Raw genomic sequence first — 22,334 nt, forward strand, 5'->3', positions numbered from 1 at the left:
CAGTCTAAGTAGGAGGGAGAACAGGCAGTGAACCCCCCATTTTAAAGTTGAGGAAACTGAGGCACAGAGAAGTGACTTTCACAGAGTCACACAGCAGACAAGTGGCCAAGGTGGGATTAGACCCCAGGTCCCCTGCCTCCCAGGCCGTCGCTTTTTCCATTAGACCAGGCTGCTTGCCAAGTTAGCTACATCTTACAATATAAAGTCATAAACCACAAAGCAGTCACTTCAGTGAAAAACCAAAACAAACTCTGATTGTGTCTTACTAAATTAGATTTACTTTATTTTTAGTTTGTGTTTTTAAGGAGATTTGTGTTTGTGTTTTTAAGAAGGCAACCAGAAAAATTAGAATGGATGTTATGCTCTTGATAATGTTGGATTTCTAAATCAGCGATCTCAGTGCTCATTGAGGTCCCCGTACCGATTTTACCAAATAGAGGAAATTGCTGATTATCTATATGAAATGTCACATAGCAAGGAGTGGTGACTCTTAACGTAGCCAGTCCTTTGGGTAGCGGGTTTATAAGTACATTTTAGTAAATGAATTTTGAAGGCGAAATTTTTAGCATAGTCAAACAATTCTAATTAGTATACAGTACTTCCCCGCATCCTGCTCTGAATTTGACATTATTCCCAGCTCTGAGCCAAGAAAAGAACGCTGGAATTGCCCCAGAAATGGATGCCTTGCGGAGTAGGGCACACAGGTTGGTGGTGGGCGACTACCTTTGGGCGTGTGAGAGCCGATAAACCTAACGCTAAAGGTTGAGTGCACCCCCACGTAATGAGAAGTGGACTCTCCTGCTTCGGATTACATTTATTTACATGACTAATTCTAATTCATACCCCCAGGTTGGGTCCAAAAGATATCCAGTGAAATCGAATACACCATGTATCTCTGGTTTTAAAAAGAATGTATGTTTGTGGAACCGCTCCAAAGGTGCTTCTAAAAACACATTTTGATATTACCATATGAAACATAGCAGTGGGTGAAGAGAAGGATGGCTAAGAGGAAGAGGGGATGCTGTTAAAAAATATGATCCATCAAGTTTTGGAAGGAGTCACCTTAAATCAAGTTCCAGTTAGTAAATGTGGTAACTGTTAAGTGCTCACTGTGTACTAAGCACTGCGGTAGATACAGGTTAATCAGCTCCCACACGGGGCTCACAGTTTTAGGAGGAGGGAGAACAGGAACCGACTCGCCATTTTGCAGATGAAAGAACTGAAGCACAGAGAATAATAATAATAACAATAACAATAACAAATAATAATTTGTTAAGCGCTTACTATGTGCCAGGCACTGTTCTAAGCGCTGGGGGGAGATACAAGGTCATCAGGTTGTCCCACGCGGGGCTCACAGTCTTAATCCCCATTTTACAGATGAGGTAACTGAGGCACAGAGCAGTTAAGTGACTTGCCCAAAGCCTTACAGCTGATAGGCGGCAGAACCCGGATTAGAAGCCACGACCTCTGACTCCCAAGCCAGTGCTCTTTCCACTAAGCCACGCTGCAGAAAAATGACTTGCCCAAGATCACACAGTGGGTTTGTAGGTGGAGCCAGGATTAGAACCCAGGTCGCCTGACTCATTCATTCATTCAGTCGCATTTATTGAGCACTTACTGTGTGCAGAGCACTGTACTGAGCGCTTGGGAAAGTACAATACGACAATAAACAGACACCTTCCTGCCCACAACGAGCTTACAGTCTAGACTCCCAGGCCCGTGCGCTTTCCACTAGGCTACACTGTTTCCCTGCCTCAATCGATTTGTTATGGCGCTGGAAGGTAATTTTTACTGTTTAATTTTGAAAAGTGGGTCTGGCTGAAATTAGGTATTCAAAAACCATTCTCCAAAGGGATTAATTAAAAAGTCAGGAAATTTTGCTTTAGAGATTCGGAACCTGTATCTTGCTACATCTGTAATTGTTCCTCTCTGGTCTCATACTTCAAGTGACCGACTACAGGCACACCCCGAAATTTATCCGTATGTCAAAAATGTGGGTGTTTGGGGGAAACGTCTGGTGGGATATGCTTTCCCAAGAGACCTAAGCGTAAGTTTGTGAGTTCCGGTTCCAGAACCAGGACTTTGGAGATCACTCCCCACAGACCTCCTCTCCTCGATTCCTCGAGACTTTCCGGAGCCCGGCAGACAAACACGACCCCCTCCGTCGGTCTCCCTGTCCCCATCCCACCTACCCCTGGCCACAACTCAAGGCCTGTGCTGCTGCTGCTGCTTCCAGGTGGGAGGGATCCCAAAAATGTTATAAAAATCTCCACCTGGCCCCAGGTAGCCAGATCCCCTAGTTCTGACCCCACATCCTTGTGCCTCAGTGACGAGCCAGTTCGGTTTGACCTCGGCCATTTTCCCTCTTGCTGTTCTCCGCTTGACTCCGGGTTCTGTCCCTAGCTGCCTGTCTGCTTTTGTCACCATGGAGACCAGGCATCCCTTTAGCCCAAGGGCATTTCCAGGTACTTAGCAGCTGAAGGGAAGCTGTAATTAATGGCAACAACTTCCCTCTGCTCCTTCCTCCCTTACCCCACCCAAAGTGGAACTTTTTTTAAAAATGGCAGTGGTTAAGCGCTTACTATGTACCAAGAACCGTACTAAGCACAGGGGTAGATAGAAGATAATCAGGTTAGACACAGTCTCTGGCCCACATGAGGCTTACAGTCTAAGGGAGGAGGGAGAATAGACACCGAACCCCCATTTTGCAGCTGAGAAAACTGAGACACGGAGACGTGAAGTGACTCGCCCATGGTCACACGGCAGACAGATGCGAGAGCAGGGATTAGAACCCAGATCCTCTGACTCCCTGGGCTCTTTCTGTTGGCCCACGCAGCTTCTCAGCACTGGGGAGGGACAGAAGGCTGCAATTAATGAATGGAAAATGAGGAACGAGAGAGCAGCCCAACCCGGTTGGGTTTTTTTCCTGAGGCCAAAGATAGCCCAGATTTAATCATTCAATCCGTAACATTAACGGAGTTGCTTAGAGTGTGCAGATCACTGTACTAAACACTTGGGAGAAGACAATACAACACAGTTGGTAGGCACATTCCCTGCCCACAATGAGTTTACTGTCTAGAGAATTAGAATAAGAAGTGAAGACATCTCCACCCCTTATGTTCCTTCCCCATCCATAATAATAAATAATAATAATTACGGTATTTAAGTGCTTACTATGTTCCGGGCACTGTACTAAGCGCTGAGGGGGAGATACAAGCAAATCAGGTTGGACACAGTCCATGCCCCACATCGGGCTCACAGACTTAATCCCCATTTTACAAATAAGGTAACTGAGGCACAGGGAAGTTAAGTGACTTGCCCAAAGCCACAAAGCAGGCAAGTGGCGGAGTCAGGATTAGAACTCATGACCTTCTGACCCTCCAGGGCCGTGCCCCATCCACTATGCCGGTCTGCTTCCCATCTGAGCCTCCTCCCTCCTGAGGCTGCTGAAGCTGCGAACGCAGGCAACGTGTCATTGACTGGGAAGTGGGGAGGGCATGTTCTCTCTGCAGCAATCAGATAATAATAATGATGATGATGATATTTGTTAAGCGCTTACTATATGCAAAGCACTGTTCTAAGCGCTGGGGGGATACAAGGGGATCAGGTTGTCCAGTGTGGGGCTCACAGTCTTAACCCCCATTTTACAGATGACGGAACTGAAGCGCAGAGAAGTTAAGTGACTTGCCTACAGCTGACAAGCGGTGGAGCGGGGATGTAACATTAAACTAGATTTACAGATCCTGAGCCGCGTCGGCATTTATTTAATCCATGGTGTATCTCCAGATTTTTATGTTATTTGGCCGCTCAGAACCAGAGGTGCGCCTGACATATCTTCCGGTATAGCGAATTGATCAGAAATGAAGTTGAACATGATTTTCAGATGATTTCCTTTCACTCTCTTTCCCTCAGATGTTGCTGTTTCAAGGTGTAAATGAAATTTTATTTAGCAATTCACCACCATCACCCCTCTCTTTACTTCTTCCACCCGGCATGCCGCTGTCATTTATGGAGCCAGTAGCATGAGATGTCCCCTGTACCTCGAGTATCCTGAGGTGGTGGTAATAATACTCATATTGATAATAATAGTAATCTGGCCTAGTGGAAGGACCGAGGGCCTGGGTTCTAATCCCAGCTCTGCCGATTCTTTGCTGAGTGACTTTGGGCAAGTCACTAGTCAGTGCCTAGGTTACCTCATCTGTAAAATGAGATTTAAATCCTCCTCCCTCCCTCCAATTTAGACTTGAGCCCCACATGGGATAGGGCTGCGTCCAACCTGATAAACCTATATCTACCCCGGCGTGTAGAAAATGACCTAAAATAAATGCTGAACTAATGCCATTAAAAGACTTTTTTTAAAAATCCCACTGAGTTTTGGCACACATTTTCCACAACATTTTTGCATCAGTTAACTCAGTTGGCCTTAGTAACCTCCCTGGAAGGGGAGGGCAGTACTTATCTCTCTCCCCCCACCGGGAAGCTGAAGGGAAGACAGGTTAGAGTCTGGAAGCCAATAGCGAAGGTAGGATTAGAACTGTCTTCGGGCTGACATGTGTTTTTCTTGCTCCAACGTGCTTCTTATTAAATTACATGGATCCTGGGTAGTGTTAAATGTAAAATGGAATCAGGAAGACTCAGTGGGCTTATGGAGAGTGAAGTACGGCTAACAACGTGGCCTGAGGGAAAGAGCATGGGCTTGAGGAGTCACTCGTCTCCCATGTGATCTTGGGCAAGTCACTTAACTTTAAGAGAAGCAGCGTGGCTCAGTGGAAAGAGCCCGGGCTTGGGAGTCAGAGGTCAGGGGTTTGAATCCTGACTCTGCCACTCGTCAGCTGTGTGACTGTGGGCAAGTCACTTAACGTCTCTGGGCCTCAGTTACCTCATCTGTAAAATGGGGATTAACTTTGAGCCTCACGTGGGACAACCTGATTACCCTGTATCTACCCCAGCGCTTAGAACAGTGCTCTGCACATAGTAAGCGCTTAAATACCAACATTATTATTTTCTGTACCTCAGTTACCGGATCTGTAAACTGGGGAGTAAGTGTGAGCCCTGTGTGGGACATGGACTCTGCCTAATGTGATTAGCTTTTATCTTCCCCAACGCTTAGTACAGTGCCTGACGCATAGTAAGTGCTTAAATACCTTTTTTAAACAAAAAAGCTTGCATACACTGGTGGCTGATTCCTTATAAAGTGATATTTTAAAGAACTTTAGGGTTGTAAAAAGGCAACAAAATTATTGTGGTTTTGAAACAATGTGGAATTTCAGGATTTTTTATGATTTTTATGCCTTTCTTCTTTGAAGTCTATGAAAAGAAACTAATATTTTTTTGGGCGGGGGGGGTTTTGGCACATGCAGCCAAGGAAGAAAAAAATGCTTAAACGCTTCCATTTTCACGATATACCATTCTCCTTAACACAAGGTTCTGTTAATCATCTAAGATATAAATTTAGAGACTTTTCTGTTAGTGTTGGCTGTGACTTTTCAAGAAAAGAACATGTGTTCTGTAAAATCAAATTTAGATTTGTGTTGGAGCCAGAAGGCACTCAAGTATTTTCAGAACTTCACCATGGTTTAGGTCATCATGACTTTTAGGCAAATGAGCTATCAAGCGTCATTCTGAGTCCAAAAATCGGTAAGGATGTCATCTTCGTCATCAGTGGTATTTATTGAGCGCTTACTGTGTGCAGAGTACTGTACTAAGCATTCATTCGTTCAGTTGTAATTATTGAGCGCTTACCGCGTGCAAAGCACTATACTAAGCACTTGGGAGAGTATCGAGGAGCAGAGTTAGAAGGCATGTTCCCTGTCCAGAACGAGCAGACAGCTTAGAGGGGGAGACGGACATTAATCTAAAAAAAATTGTGATATATAAAATTTACGATATATAATTTATAGCTTATGTTAAGAACTATAGGCCTAGACCTACCAGAGAAGATTCATCCATCTTCCCAAGCAGTTTTACCAGAATCTCCCAGGAAACATGCTCAGCATCACTTACAAGGGGAAGAGGACCAGTCCTGTCCTTGGATGTAATAATAATAATAATAATGTTGGTATTTGTTAAGCACTTACCATGTGCAGAACACTGTTCTAAGCGCTGGGGTAGATACAGGGTCATCAAGTTGTCCCACATGAGGCTCATAGTTAATCCCCATTTAACAGATGAGGTAACTGAGGCCCAGAGAAGTGAAGTGACTTGCCCACAGTCACACAGCTGACAAGTGGCAGAGCCGGGATTTGAACCTATGACCTCTGACTCCCAAGCCCGGGCTCTTTCCACTGACCCATGCTGCTTCTAGTGAGGCATGGAGACATTGCTCCTAGTAACGTAGCTTTTCTGGAATGGAGCATGTGAGGAGAACCGATGATGACTGTATCCCGAAGCAATAAGTAGATGTCCGTCATTATCAATGAAATCGCCCGTGAGAATGGGGATATTAAGAAGCAGCGTGGCCTAGTGGTTAGAGCCCAGGCCTGGCAGTCAGAAGGACCTGGGTTCTAATCCCAGCTCCGCCTCTTGTCTGCTGCATGACCTCAGGCAAGTCCCTACCCTCCTCTGGGCCTCAGTTACCTCATCTGGAAATTGGGGATTAAGACTGGGAGCCCCACATTGAGAAGCCTTGTGGCTTAGTGGCAAGAGCATGGGCTTGGGAGTCAGAAGTCATGGGTTCTAATCCCGGCTCTGCCGCTTGTCAGCTGTGTGACTTGGGGCAAGTCAGTGAACTCCTCTGTGTTTCAGTTATCTCATGTGTAAAATGGGGATTAAGACTGTGAGCCCCAGGTGGGACAACCTGATAATCACGTATCTACCCCAGCGCTTAGAACAGTGCTTAACAAATACCATCATCGTTATTATTATCAGCGCTTAGAACAGTGCCTTGCACATAGTAAGCACTTAACAAATACCATCATTATTATTAGGTGGAACATGGACGGTGGCCAGCTTGACTTGCATGTATCTACACTGTTGCTTAGTACAATACCTGGCACATAATAATGATGGTATTTGTTAAGCGCTTACTATGTGCAGAGCACTGTTCTAAGCGCTGGGGTAGATACAGGGCAGTCAGATTGTCCCATGTGGGGCTCACATTTTTTAATCCCCATTTTTACAGATGAGATAACTGAGGCACAGAGAAGTTAAGTGACATGGAAAGTGCCTAACAAATACTGGGGGAAAAAAAAATATGTGATTGTGTCCAGTCTCTGCTGGTTCCCATAGTTCTGATCACAAAGTGCACATAGGAAGATTGTCCCTTGTGCTGTTTTTCCTTCCACCTCCCTGGGTCCTTTTGAAGCTTCCTTTCTGAAGGTAAACCGAAAGGGGGCTCAGGCAGCCACAGAGGGGCAAACAAGCAGAAGACGTGATTTCAAGAGAAAATGAAGGACTATTCCAAGGAGACTGCAGCAGCCAGACCAGCGGGGCAGGCAGCAGCAGTAGGGGGGAAACTGATACTTTAGGAAATTTGGGGTGCTAAGAGGCCGGCCCCAGAACGGAGAGAGAACTAGGGTGGGGCCGAAGCATCAGGACAGCAGGGAACTATCTTTGTCGCCAAAGATGGTAGAAGAAGGCACCATTCACACATTGGTCTTTTCATCCACACTTAAAATCATCTCACCTCCTTTAGCATCGTCTTCCCAAAACAGAGGCGGGCTATGCACATATAGGCCTGTCATGAATATGTAAATTGAGCTGCAGATTCACAGCAGTAAAATGTCCTTAATTCTCCACTTCAACTACATGCACAGAGAGCCCTACACATGTCTCGCCTGGTTTGCTAAATTAAACCCTGTCTTTTAGACACTTTCCTGCCAAATAGAAAGTTGTTTCCAGACCACTCCTGAGATCCTGGAGGCAGTGGGAGGTGTGTTCCACGGTCGGGTTTTGGAACCTAAAATTTGGGGATTAACGTCTATTTTAAGGAGAGAGTTCTTTTTGATATCCTGCCATATGGAATTTCAGGGTTTACTGTTTAGAATTTTAGAATTTAAAATCCTGACCTTCCACCTTTCTTGTGGCCTAAATTTTGTTTCCTGTCTCGTTCACTGTACTTGTGGGCGTTCGTACTTTGTCAGGGGTCTCGATACCCTACAGTCTTAACTCTAGACCGTGAGCCCGTTGTTGGGTAGGGATTGTCTCCATCTCTTGCCGAATTGTACTTTCCAAGCGCTTAGTACAGTGCCCGGCACACAGTAAGCACCCAATAAATACGATTGAATGAACGAATGGACAAACTCAATTTTACAGAGTAAGAGACCGGAGTCAGAGGATCTGAGTTCTGATCGAGTCTACGCTACCCGTCTGCCATGTGATCTTGGGCAAGTCACTTAACTTCTTTGTGCCTCAGGTCCCTCATCTGCAAAATGGAGATTTAATGGTCTCCCTCCTACTTAGGCGGTGAGCCCCGTGAGAGACCTGATTATCTTGTATATACCCCAGTGCTTAGTACAGTGCTTGGCTCACAGTAAGTGCCTAAGAGATGCCACGGCCATGATCGTCATCGTTAGCATTATTATTATTATTACTGCTGTCATCATCTAACCCAATTGTTGTGTGTGCAGTGCTGTCCCTAAATGTCCAGAGGCCAGAAAAAGTGCCCTAATGTAGTTTGGTGGATAAAAAGTGCAAGAGAGTCTTCCCGTGGCATTCATACTTACGGGTGCAGCCATCAGTTAATGCTGCATTCTGAACAGAAGGGTGTCTTTATCTAGCCAGCTCAGTGGGGAGACAAATATGGAAGAAATCGTCTTACTTGGCTTCCTGTAAATGATAAACATAATCTTACAGAAATAAAAATCAATTTTAGTCAAGGAAAAAATATTGAATTCTAATTTTATTGAATTTATTGAATTTTATTGACTGCCATTAAACATCAAGAAGATAAACATTGCCATTACTGGGTCAGATCAAAGGCCCCTTATCCCTGTTTTCTTGCCCCCATAATAATACTCAGATGTGCTTAGAGGAACAATGATGGATGCCTCCCTTGTCATCTAGATGTCTAATAACCAGTCAATCATATATATTGAGTGCTTTCTATGTGCAGAGCACCGTATTAAGCGCTCGGGAGAGCAAAGTACAATAGAATTATCAGACACGTGCATGACCGCAACAAGTTTACAGTCTACAGGAGACAAACATTCATAGGAATAATTTATAATATATAATATAAAGGTACTGTGGGGTTGGGAGCTGGAGGGTATCAAATGTCCAAAAGTCACAGATGGAAGTGCATAGATGACGCAGAAGGGAGAGCGAGTTGGGAAAAGAGGGCTTAATTGGGGAAGACCTCTCGGAGGAGATGTGACCTTAGTAACGCTTTGAAGGTTGGAGGTCTGGTGTTTCCTTAGGAGGAGAGACCTGAGAAAAGGGTCTTTGGCAACCCAATAAATTAATCAAAAGTAGAATAATTGAATATCAAAAATAATAAAAATAAAACGCTAGGCATAGACACATTTATTATTTTTAATACAAGATACTAGAAACAAAAACAGATAATGTGTGAAATTATATTGTGGATTATCTTGACCCTCAAACACTGAACTAAAACTAAGTTTCTATAAATGATACCAGACCTCTAAAGCAACAGCATTGTCCCTCTTCATTATTGGGTCAAATTAGTAGTCCATTCAGCTTAATATTCTACCTATAACAGACATAACAAAAAATGCCCGGGAGGAAGATTATGATGGTTGCCTGCTTTATCACCAGTCTCGATATTTAAAAATGAACCGTCGAACATCTGTCTCTTCCACTAGTAATCTGCGTACTTACGTGCTCTCGATTGATCCAAACTCCTCTGATATTCTTGACCTACACAACTTCCTTGGATAAATTCCATATGGTTATCACCCCCTGGGTAACAAATAGTATTGAACACCTCCTGTGTGCAGGACATTGAAAAAAGAACGGAGCTCTGAGGGCAATGCAGTGGCCCCTCAGAGGAACTTACAATCTAACAGGGAGATAGGAACAAGATTTACAGCTAAGGGAAAGAATGGAAAATGGATAAATGAATTAATAAATTCTTCAATGAAAAGTATGTACATAAGTGCTTCAGGTGTTTGGGCTTAAAAGTGTAGAGGTGTTAGAGGGTCGTGACCCGGAGGAAGGAAAATTAATTGAGGAATGTTTCCTGGAGGAAGTAGGGGATTCAGGAGGGTTTAGGAGTTAGAGAAAGTTGTTCTCCTGACAAAATGTCAAAAGAAATGGCGTTGGGCAGAGTATGTGTACTGTAATGTTGGTTTCCTTAAAGTAGTTTACCTGCATCAAGAAGGTAAACCATTCTTGACAAGAGAACTGGGAGCCTAGGTGACAAAGAATACTTAGTACAACAAAAAGACTAAACACAATAATTTAGTTTAGCCAAATTAATTGACATTTGTAAAACACCACTCATTTTGTTGTACTGTGCAGAGCTTTAAGCTTTCAAGTCATTTTATAGAACTTTACTGTTTTCTGCTGGGTAATTGCTATGAGATTTTTGTTAATGTTATATCACCCTGTTGCTATGGAAGCAAGTCTCTGAAGGCAGCTTCAGATGTTTCCATGGTAAGGTGTTACCATGGCTAGCCTCAGCTGAGGCTCTCTGGAGTTACATGGTCAAGATTTTTTTACCTTTGGAGCTGGTTCTATCAAGAGACACAGCTGGGGAGGGACAGTGGTGACATCATGGTTTTCTTGGTTATTAATGAAGACTGTGTTGGGGATTTGTTTATCCCTTTGGCAAATCCCCTTCTCCCCTTCAATCAGGTGTGTTTATTAAGTGACTTACCGTGTGCAGAGTATTGTTCTAAGCACTTGGGAGAGTACAATATAACAGAGTTGGCAGATACTTTCCCTGCCCATGAGGCGAAGGGGAAACACTGTACAGTCTGGGGGGGAGGACTGACTTTAAGATATAAAAAAAAAATTACAGATATGTACATAAGTGTTGCGGGGTTGACAGATCAGTCTAAGTCGAAGGACGACGCAGGAGGGAGTAGAGGAAATGAGGCCTTGGGGAAGACTCCTTGGAGTAGGTGGAATTTTAATAAGGCTTTGAAGGTGGGGAGAGTGGTCTAACAGATATGAAAGGGGAGAGACTTCCAGGCCAGAGGCAAGATGTGGGTGAGGGATAAGCGGCAATTTAGACGAGATGGAGGTACAGTGAGTAGGTTGGCATTAGAGGAGTGAAGCGAGGTGCTGGTTTGGAGTAGGAAATCAGCGAGGTAAGGTAAAGGAGTGGACAATGGTAAGACATTTCTCTTTGATGTGGAGGTGGCTGGGCGGTCGCTGGAAGTTCATAAGTGGGGAAACATGGACCGAACGGATTTGTAGAAAAACGATCCGGGCCGCAGAGTGAAGTACGTACCCGAAATGGGAGAGACAGGAGGCGGCAGGGAGGTCAGCAGAGGAGGCTAACGCAGTGATCAAGGAGGATCAATGTGGTAGAGGTTTGGGGAGAGAGGAAGAGGGTGGATTTTATTGTTAAATGGCATTTGCTAAGTCCTTTCTAGGCACCAGGCACTGTACTTAAGCACTGGGGTAGATACAGGATAATCAGGTTGGATAGAATCCTCAACAGTCTACCTGGATATAAAGTTGCTCCATATCCATGGCAATCCCTAACCGTTCATTCCATTAGGAATAAAATCCTGAAAGCTCTGTCAGACTTCCGTGTCTAATTTCTGTCTCTTCTAACCTTACAGACTATCCGTTCTCGCATCCAACACTCCTCTGGTTCTTTATCTCAACTTTGTTGATAATGTCGTCTGTGTTTCGAGGCTTGACTCACGCGCGCCACGGTAGTTCTCACCATTGTGGTTGTTTTGAGGAGATGTGGTTTAGCCAGTAGGTGGGTGGACACATTTTTAATGATTTTCCCCAAAAGGAAAATATAGGCATATTTTACAATATATCAAGACAGTATTCTCCCTGTAATGCGTGTTGTCTTTACGTACTTTGGATAGAGCACTCTTAGGTTTAGATATTACCTCTCCTGAATGGAAGAAAACCCAATGTCCGGGCGTCGGTCAAGTGCAATGCGCGTCCACGGTTTTCTTTAATATGGGGGATTGCTAAGAACGTGGATCCAGCATCATTAGAGAACTGGTGGTACTTCCAATTCCATACTGCGAAGCATTTTTCGTAGAAATCCAGTTGCATAACATAGGTTAGAGGTGGTGGAGAAAGCCAAAGCCCAGCTCAGTTGTTTTGTTTTTTATGGTATTTAAGCGCTTACGTTGTGTTCTGAGCCCTCGGGTTGGTTCAAGTTACTTAGGTCGAACATAATTCCCTAATTCCACATGGGATATCACAGCATCCCGTATTGTTCTTTCGGGGCTTACAGTGTAAGTATGAGGGAGAACAGGTTGTACAGTTCTCCCATTTTACAGTTGAAGAACCGAGGCCACAGAGAAGGTAAGTGATTTGTCCAGGGGTCATACAGCAAAGCAATTGGCAGATCTGGGATTAGAGAACCAGGGCCCTCTGACTCCCAGACTCGGCTCTCTCTGCTATCCCACACTGCTTCTTGCTACTTCTCTGTTTAGACTGTTGTTTCTTTTTTAGTTGTTTTTAGCCAGCTTCAGTTTGGGTAACCGGTCAGCGGATATGAGACTTTCCTATAAAGCCCTGCTGTTGACCAGTGGCAAAAGCATTGCTCTGGAATTCAGAAGACCTGGGTTCTAGTTTCTGTTCTGCCAGTAGCTGGAAAATGTGACCACTAACAACAGCTTTACTATACCTGGTGCTAAAAGAAATCATCTTTTATCCCGGCATTTTTGAAGTATTTTGTATGCTAAGTGAAATGTGCTTCTGCTATGTCCTAAGAGACTATAACTGTCATCAGTTATGATGCTGTTTTTTTAAAAATCAGTGGTTGATTTGAATAAAAGAAATAAAGGTATTACTGATTCCATCCCGCCTGCAAGTTGTTCTTGAACTCCTTTTATGAATCAAGGATTAAATGTCTGTGTTTCTAAGGGCAGGGTGATTTGGTGGGGTGGGGTGGAGAATGATGCACAATTAAGCTTCATTTAATTTAACGTCTATTAGGGTAAGTATAATTATGTTAATCTTGGCAGTGTTTTTTTTTCCACCGAAAGCATTTTATTGCCTTTGTTGAAATGTTGCAAGCAAATATTTGGTCCCCCCAGCCATATCTGTTCTTATTGGTAAAATCGTTTTGCTTTAAAAATTAAAGCATGTATAATGTAATGAGGTGTGTCATGAATTTTGTTTGCCTCACTCTTTCATTTTTCAAATTAGCATTCTGATAGATTGAGCTGTAGTTGCGGTCAGAGGCGCTCGTTGTTCACATTTCCAGATTTTAGAATATTCTTTGTACGATAATGATGTAGCAACTGGAAAATGTTTAAATTTTATTTTATAGGCTACACAGAGCATAGTATAGGACATGATCATTTTTGGCCACGGTCCCATACTTGAAACCATTTTGTCATAAAACTAAGTGCATTCGTATTGTTCTTTGCAGGTACAGTATATTTTAATGAAATCCGTGAGACATTAAGTTGGGGGTGAAGTTAATATTAACCTCTAGACTTTGATAAAGAGTCCTAAAAGATGTCTTAAAAGATTGAAAAACATTTAATATTCATGACACTTTTTCAGAGGTGCTGTGACCTCCGAAAATAAATTCCCAGGAATCAGACCATTATAGACCAGAGTAGAACTTATTGTTAATAACTTGTAGGTTTAATTAGACAGTAGTATATATGCTTATGTTTTCTACTTGAGTTAAAGTGGTCTTAATTTGTCATTTTTCACATTTGTTCTCCATTCCCTGAGGTAATGGGATATATTTATCTTGCTTGTCTGCAAATGGTCTCTGCTGAAGTCGTTCCTCTCCCCTCCCCCCTCCCCCCTTTATAGTTTTTACTTTCCTGACTCTCTCTCTCATTGATCATTTTTAGCCAACAGAAGCTGTTCCTCCCTCTCCTCCCATTGTCCCTGTGATCCCTGTCCTGCCAGCCCCCTGCTGAGAATACTGTCATCCCACCCACCACAGCCACAGGTTTTTATTCGTTCGTCTTCTTTTTCTCTTTTGTTTCTTTGGTTTAAAACTTTGTTTTTCAGTTTTCATTACTGGTGTGTTGTTTCCTACGCACTTCTCAGAGTTATCTTATCGTTGGTGTGTCGACAGATTGGGTGAAGGTCTGGTCGAGTTCACTAAAAAGCTGTGCTTCACAATTTTTAGTGTAATGTTTTTTGGAGTATGAGTTATCAATCATCGTGGGGAATCCCATCACCCCACTTGAAGCACCCATTGTTTGGGAAAATGGAATGATTTTTACTTTTTTAAAAAACACCTTAAAGATTATAGTCATTCCATGCAGATATCTTACAGCTATTTGGGGGAAATGGTCAGATATGTACTTTGGCTGTGGTGGTATTCATCACTCTTTGCTGGTATTCATCAGTGCTACTTTAAAAAACTATTGAGATTCAACCTGTGGCCATGGTAAAAGGACTTAAGGTATATAAAATTTCAGTTTAGGTTCATGCCAAGGTATGAACTCAAAATCCTCGTAACATTTACCCGAGACCAAGGCGACCAAAAATCTAGTCACCGTGGGTAAGTATTATGGAGAGCCATAATGGCAGGTCCTGAAAAAGTAAGTGGGACAGAGAGGAGGAGAAAGGAGCAAAAGAGGAAATGGGTAGACCAGAGGGAGAAAAAATCAACAGGAGGAGCGAGACAGTAGGCGAGTTCACCTAGGATTAGAGCCATTGTTCTTCCCATGTTGAAATAGTCTGACAATCGCAATATCAAAAAATCCTCATAGAATGGAAGATATTTTTAAAAAATCACACCCCACAGTGTTCACTAGGCTTCCCTCCCTGCTTGACTACTCTGACCCCTTCAGGGTAACACTCAGTTCTGTGGTCGGTCAGCCAGCCTCGCGTAACTTCGTCTGTACTTCCGTGTTGGATGATGCTAAAAGGTACGTTGTAACTGAATTCACGGTATGCCTCTCATCACCCGAGAAACCCTTTCAGCTCGGCAGGCTTCGAGCATCACCCAGGGTCCTTGAAACAGTCGCCCAGGAACTGCTGGTGGCTGTGCTCTGGAAGCGCACACAAAAAGGCCTAGATGATAATGAATCGTCCAGTTATATGGACTGACAACGAGGTGATAGCGGGAAACCCTTCCCACATATCTTAAGTTTTTCTTAGTAGCACAGACTTGAGCAGTCACTGAAGTTTGCCACCCAAGCAGTAAACAGAGTAATTAGCAAAAGAAAAATCCAAAGGGGAGAGTAACAGTAACGGGGTGTCTCCCCCAGACTGCCAGATTAAAGCTCCCTGAAGGCAAGGATCCTGTCTAACTATTGTTCTCTCCCAAGCAACTAATGCGGTGCTCTGCACATATTAATCTCTCAATAAATACCATTCAATACTCTAAAATATGATGGGAGTTTTCATGTTGTTCCTTCTCAATAGCCTTTACTCCTTCCGGGAAAATAAATAAATGAGTTTCAATAGCACAAAGAGTAGAAAAAACACAGTTTTTTCTGAGCCTAGTAGATGGTTATTAATAAATGAAAGATGTTTCTCCCTTGCTAGGGGAGACTATTTTGTGTCATTAATGCAGTAAGTTCACACAGAAGTGGCAGAAGTTTAGGCTCAAAACATCATTGCATTAAACAGTCGATTTCAAAAGGTGAATGTTTTATAACTGCTCTACGTACAATCGTGCTCTTTAAATATCCCATTTCACCTCCTTTAGCTGTAACTTTTCCTTTTGTTTTATTAAAATATATTCATCAAAATCCTACCCCTTCTTTTGTCCACCTCCCTTCCTCTCGCCTTCTCTTCCCGTCTCTTTCCCTCTTTCTCTTCCTTTCCAGTCTTAACGTAGGAAGCATACAGTCCGGCCTCAGTTGCGCATTCTTTGAGCTCCCCTTTATTCTCTATCCAGAGGAGTAGGTTCCTGTATGTTGTTGTCCTCTTCTAGTTTTACTGTGAAGAGACACATGGACATGATGTATTCTCCAGTGGAGGATGAAGGAACATGCCAGATAACCATTCGAGCCTTCCTTTTGGATAGTCACAGGATTTGTCCTTGTAAAGCTCTAAGAGAATGTTTATTCGGAGAGCATACCGTCCCTGCCCAAGCCTGAATCCAGCTTTAGCCCTCCCAGATGCTAAGCAAGTTTCCTTGTGTTGCTCTGGAGCAAGGATCTCCAAAAAATAGGCATGCGTTTTGGCCAGAGGAAAGGCAGGCGGGTGGGTGGGGAAAAAGGATTAAGCCAGGGAGACAAGTAAACTAGGACTAAGCCCTTCCATGTTTTTGCCTGAGAAGTCTCCAGCATTCCGCTTCTCTTTTCCCTTCATTCACCGTGGTCGGCGCCTTCCATTTCTGAAGCAACACTGGCCTAGCAGACCTTCCCGAGAGCACTCAATCCAAAATGAAAGCAAGTTATTTACTGAGCGCTTGCTGTTGGCAGAACACTGTAATAGTAATGTTGATTTTTAAGAGCTTACTATGTGCAGAGCATTCTTCTAAGCGCTGGGGTAGATAACAGGGTCATCAGGTTGTCCCACATGAGGCTTACAGTCTTAATCCCCATTTTACAGATGAGATAACTGAGGCACCGAGAAGTTAAGTGACTTGCCCGCAGTCGCACAGTTGGCAAGTGGCAGATCTGGGATTCGAACCCCTGACCTCTGACTCCCAAGCCCGTGTTCTTTCCACTGAGCCACGCTGCTTGGGAGGATACAGTACAACAGAGTTGGTAGGGATGTTCCCCACCCACAGATTCACAGCCTAGATCAGAAACAGCATGGCCTGGTGGACAGAGCACGTGCTTGGGAGTCAGAAGGTCATGGGATCTAATCCTGGCTCCGCCACTTGTCTGGGCTGGGACATTGGGCAAGTCTCTTCACTTCTGTGCCTCAGTTCCCTCATCTGCAAAAGGGGGATTGAGACCGTGCGCTCCATGTGGGACAGGGACTGTGTCAACCTGATTTGTTTGTATCCACCCCAGTGCATAGTACAGTGCTTGGCACACAATCAGGGCTTAACAAATACCACAGTTATTATTATTATTGAAGGGGCTGAAAGCTTTCCTTTTAGCAGCCTGAATCTGCACGTTACAGGGTTTATGTCCATTCCTGAGAAAGATATGTGTGGCCCTATTAGTCCCCGAAAGGACTGGTTTAAAAAAAAAATCGCAGTTATAGAAGAATAACAAACCACAGAGCCTGCCAGCACCATAAACAATAATAGAACTGCAGGTAATTCAGGCAGCTGCAAATTATTCAGTTCCTGTCAAAAGCCAGTAATTACAAAACTGCACTTGCTACAAAAATCAGGCTGCATTTCATCTCAAGATCATTATCGCTGCAACAAAGCAGACTACCGATAATCAGTAGAATACCCCCAACTCAACTGTAAGGTAATTGAGGGCAGGGCTCATTTCAGCGTGGCTCAGTGGAAGGAGCCCGGGCTTGGGGGTCAGAGCTCGTGCGTTCTAATCCCGGCTCCGCCGCTTGTCAGCTGGGTGACTTTGGGCAAGTCACTTAACTTCTCTGTGCCTCAGTTCCCTCGTGTAAAATGGGGATTAAGACTGTGAGCCCCATGTGGGACAACCTGATAACCCCTGCGCTTAGAACAGTGCTTGGCACAGTAAGCGCTTAACAGACACCATCATTATTATTACCAACTGTATTAGACTCTCTCAAGCACTTAGTACAGGGGTCGGTGCAAAGTAAATGCTCCGTAGATACTATCGACTGAGCAAGAGAATTTATAATTGCAGGTGGCAACCGTTCTTTTGGTGGTTGACACACTCACACAAGACTCACAAGAAGTTGCAGATGGGACTGATTCTAAAAAGTTGTTCACGAGTTCTAGATCAGGCAGTAATAAATTGGAAAATGAAACAGTCCATAAATACATCTTAAAATTTCGGAGATTGGCAGTCCGTAATAACCAGTGGCATGATCAAGTGTCAGTTCACGTTCAAGAGCTACAAAAGAATGGTGTCATTCGATACAGGTCAATTTGCCTATATTGCACCCGTGACATGACTGAGGATACTTGGGGAAGTACAAAGGAAATTAGGTTTTTTAGGATACGGAGACACGGACCCGTTGGCAAAGGGAAAAGTTTAGCAGAGGGAGCAGTTGAAGAGTCAAACATGAGCCACTGATGAAAGGCCAGTCAGTATTTTCAGGAATTTAACATTCAAGTTGTATATCAATGTATTTTTTATTTTAGCGGCTAAATGTATTTTAGCAGCACTTGATAAAATAGGTCACAGTATCCACAGCTATGTCTTTGAAAATTGAAGAGCTCTCTTATACACGCATCTGTGTTTTATTGGAAAGTAGGCATTATATAATTAATATTTTAACATTTCTAACAGGAAATAACCACTATATTACAGCTAAGAATCAGCCTACTACCCAGTGGGGTTCCCAGCAAAGTTTTCTGTTACATAATGACAGATTGGTGTCAACATCATCATCGTCAATGGTATTTATTGAGTGCTTTCAGTGTGTAGCACCCTGTAGTGAGCACTCGGTGCAGCCGAGTTGGTTAAACATTGCCTGCCCACATTGGGTTTACAGTCTAGAAGACTCTGTTTGACTGGCGGTGTATTATCAATATGTTTACCCCCCCGTCAAACACAAACAAGATATCTCTATCTTCATCTTTTTTTCTGGAGGCAATGTAACATTGTGTCATTCCACAAATGGTTTGGGAGAGTAGGTGGAGAATATCAGTTCATCCTAACTAAAACCATTTGAAACAGTCATTTTGAGAGAAAATTAGAAAATTACAGTGCCACTGTTTGCCTCGGGATCCGAGAGAATCATTATCTGTAGATGTCAAGCCCGACTCTAAGCAGACCTAGCCTCACCCCAGTCTCTGCAGCTTCCCAATTCGAGGGTGAGCTTGGTGATGTCACCGAGCTGTAAATGGACGATATATGGACTTTCAGAGAGAGCTGTGACATGAGGCAGGTGGTTCAAGTTGCGTGGTCACATCCAATTTGGTAGCAAATTGGAGTCCAAATTAAGAGTCCTACGTACCTGGCAAGGATCTAGGTGAGCCGGATCCTGCAAGCTCTACTTGGGGGAGAGTGTAATTGAGAGGGAATTTATAACTGCAGCTTGGAGAACAAAACGACTGACATGTCTGTGGAATCATCTGGGAACAAACTAAGTGATACTCTAAATCACTCAGGAGCAGTGTATTTTTCTTGCGAAAATGCACCGATGAGCAGTACGGGACTTGATGAAGACTTTTTCAGCTGATACATTTTCATTAGCTGTAATGATGTACTCGTGAATCTAAGTGAGTTGTTTTCAGGGATAGGAACCCATGAAATCAAATGATTTTTCAGAAGCAAAATTTCCAAAAAGAGCCACGCAGTTAAACCATCTTTGTAAGCCAGTGAAGTATGTTTTTAAGAATATGAGGCCTCATTTTTTTTGAAGTACTGTTTTGTAAATTCATTTTAATTTTCATTAAATTCTGTTTTGTAATATTACTCTTAATGGTTTTATTGTATAATTAACACCTAAAATTCTCTCTTCAATAGGCAAATCCTCCTCCAGTTTTGGTGAATACTGACAGTTTGGAGACTCCAGCATATGTAAGTTTGCATTGTTCTCAAATTGCAATAGGTTTCACCTAATTCGCTCTTCCGATAAGCCCTTTTTATAGATGATATAGAAGTCCGTGGAAGTGTATTATAATCTTCAGGTTTTGAATTCTCTTATAATTTTGTATTAGCCGAGAGTTCATCGTAATTAACGAGTGTATCCTATACTAATTGATCATGCTGGTTGCAGTGACTGAAACAACCCTGATTCAAGGATAGTCCTCTAATAAAGGAGTTAGATTCTTGGCAAACCTCATGTTAAGGATAATTCACAGTATAATCAAGTTTTGATTGCCCCTCGGTGCGTACACCCAGCATTCTTCCAACAGAGCATCCCATTCTATTAGATGTGCATTACGGGATCGGTGTTCACTAATCCTCCAATATCCAGTCCCGAATGTTCGTTTGAAACTCGTGTTTTAGGGGAACTCACCGGAACCGGAAACCTTATCATTTGGAATAATTGATTCCATAATTTCCCTTGGTGGAAGGTTTGGGCCTATACTCTAGGATGTTAAAACTCTTACTAACATGCCCCAGAAGCTTTGACTGTTAATTTTATCACAGGTATTAGGAAAAATACATTTAATTCCCAAGTTGCTACTGGGCAAATAGATATCTTTTAAGCTAGAGAGAATTTTAGGAACCCGTTTGCAAAATTTGTCTGCATTCATTATTGTTTTGTTGGTGTCGCTAACGGAACCAGTGCATTTGGAAAATCAGGGCAGCTTTTTTATGGAAATAATTAAAAAGAGGAGAGAAATGCATAGCCTAGGGCCCCAAACTCTCCTGATCATCCAGTTAAATTATGGGTTCTCCAGGTTACTGGACTTTTGCATGGCAATATTTGACTGATACTCTTTAGTTTCACCTGTTGCTGGAATCGGTGATAACTTTAGGAAAGCTTTCTACTCTCAGTGAACTTTCTGTCTCATCATTCAATCACTGATGTTTATTAAGTACTTAATATGTACCAGACACTGCGCTAACAGCTGGGGAGGACATATGTTCTCCATATGTTGGGAAGCAGCGAGGCTCAGTGGAAAGAGAATGGGCTTGGGAGTCAAAGGGCATGGGTTCAAATCCCGGCTCTGTCACTTGTCAGCTGTGTGACTGTAGGCAAGACACTTCTCTTCCCTGGGCCTCAGTTCCCTCATCTGTAAAATGGGGATGAAGACTGAGCCTCATGTGGGACAACCTGATTACCCTGTATCTACCGCAGCGCTTAGAACAGTCTTTTGCACATAGTAAGCGTTTAACAAATACCAACATTATTATTATTTTATGTTAATTGCTTCTGCCAACCTAGAGAATACTGACTCCTGGGGAAAAATAACAGGATTTCCATCCATTCAGAAATAAGAATAAGGATTCATTTATTGCTAGGAGGTAAGCGTCTCTGGGGTCCTTCACTGCACCAGGTGAAGCCATCCTTGATCCTCGGAACTCTTGGGAAGTTAGACCTCCACTTTCCAAATCCATGATAGTAAGTGTTGGGCCATGAGGCTGCCCTGCCCATCGAGTCATTCTCCGTACTCTTAGAAGACCCCCTTAGTGGTGAGGAGGCTTGGGGCTGCCTGCTTGCTGCCTGGCTTCTGCCCTCCTCCTATTCCTGCAACTTCTTGTTGCTTAAATATTTTTCCGTCATCACATCCGTTATGCAGATTCACTTGTAAACTGCTGCATTTTGATGCCCTGCAGTATTTTGGAAATGTGAAAAGACATTTTTGTATAATTTTAGGAAAGAGCTCAGAGATCCAAACAAAGAATGTAACAAGTTCCTTTCCCACAAAGAGATTGCAGCCTCATGAGGGACGCTGGAAAGTGTATTTGCAGATAGTGAGAATCGGAGGGAGAAGGAAGGTAAAATTGGAAGTAGAGCAAGCATGTGAGGAGGAGATAGAGGAATAAAATGAATCTCCTTAAATGCTGAGGGCAGGCATAAAGTATTAGCATGGCTGTTGGGAGGATACAACTGGTTTTTGCCTATTCATTAGGGAAGCATATTCCAGGCTATGAGAAACCCTTGAGCGAGTTGTTGGAGGGAAAAGAGAAGCAACATGGCCTAGAGCGCGAGGTTCGGAGTCAGAAGGATATGGGTTCTAATCGTGCCCCACCACTTATCTGCTGTGTGATCATGGGCAGGTCACGTAACTTCTCTGTGCCCGTTTCCTCGGCTGTAAAATGGGGGTTAAGGCTGTGAGCTCCACGAGGGACGTGGACTGTTTCCAGCCTGATTAACTTGTGTCTACTCCAGCACTTATTAAGTGCTTACTGTGTGACAGGCACTGAACTAAGTACCATTAAAAAAAGCAACAGTTGAGATTGGGGTTCAGTTAGTTGAGCTTGGGAGGAGTGAAGAATGCAAGTTGAGGACTAATAGGGAAAGAGACCTTAAATCTAAGATGGGGAAAGTCTTGAAGCCAATATTAAAGGAGTTACTGTTCATCGTAGATGGAGTTGGACAGATACTGGGAAATTTTTGAGGGGCGCGAGCCACAGATAGATGCTATAAAAGGTGGGCTCTTTGCCACCATTAGCGTATCGGCCCCCTACTTTTTCTGACAAACCCAAAGTAAATTTCTTGATTAGTCTGTACAGACCACTAGCCATCCTGACTTGAATTGGAAGGGATAGAATATCTAAGAGTAGAACATGAAGGGAAAAAGGTCAGCAACAGACAGGTAAGGAACAACAAAAACGATG

General features: G+C 43.3%; 1 protein-coding gene across 7 annotated transcripts in view; it reads left to right on the top strand.

Moving 5' to 3' along the window:
* DLG1 (discs large MAGUK scaffold protein 1) overlaps positions 1-22,334 on the top strand; it is a 203,694-nt gene that overhangs the window by 99,947 nt on the left and 81,413 nt on the right. For all 7 annotated transcript variants that reach the window (XM_029069103.2, XM_029069104.2, XM_029069105.2 and 4 more), the window contains one exon: positions 19,566-19,619. In XM_029069103.2, the coding sequence (XP_028924936.1) occupies positions 19,566-19,619 (54 nt within the window). The remainder of the gene's footprint in view (positions 1-19,565; positions 19,620-22,334) is intronic.

The sequence above is a fragment of the Ornithorhynchus anatinus genome, chromosome 7, assembly GCF_004115215.2.
Source record: "Ornithorhynchus anatinus isolate Pmale09 chromosome 7, mOrnAna1.pri.v4, whole genome shotgun sequence".
NCBI classification, from domain to species: Eukaryota; Metazoa; Chordata; class Mammalia; order Monotremata; family Ornithorhynchidae; genus Ornithorhynchus; species Ornithorhynchus anatinus.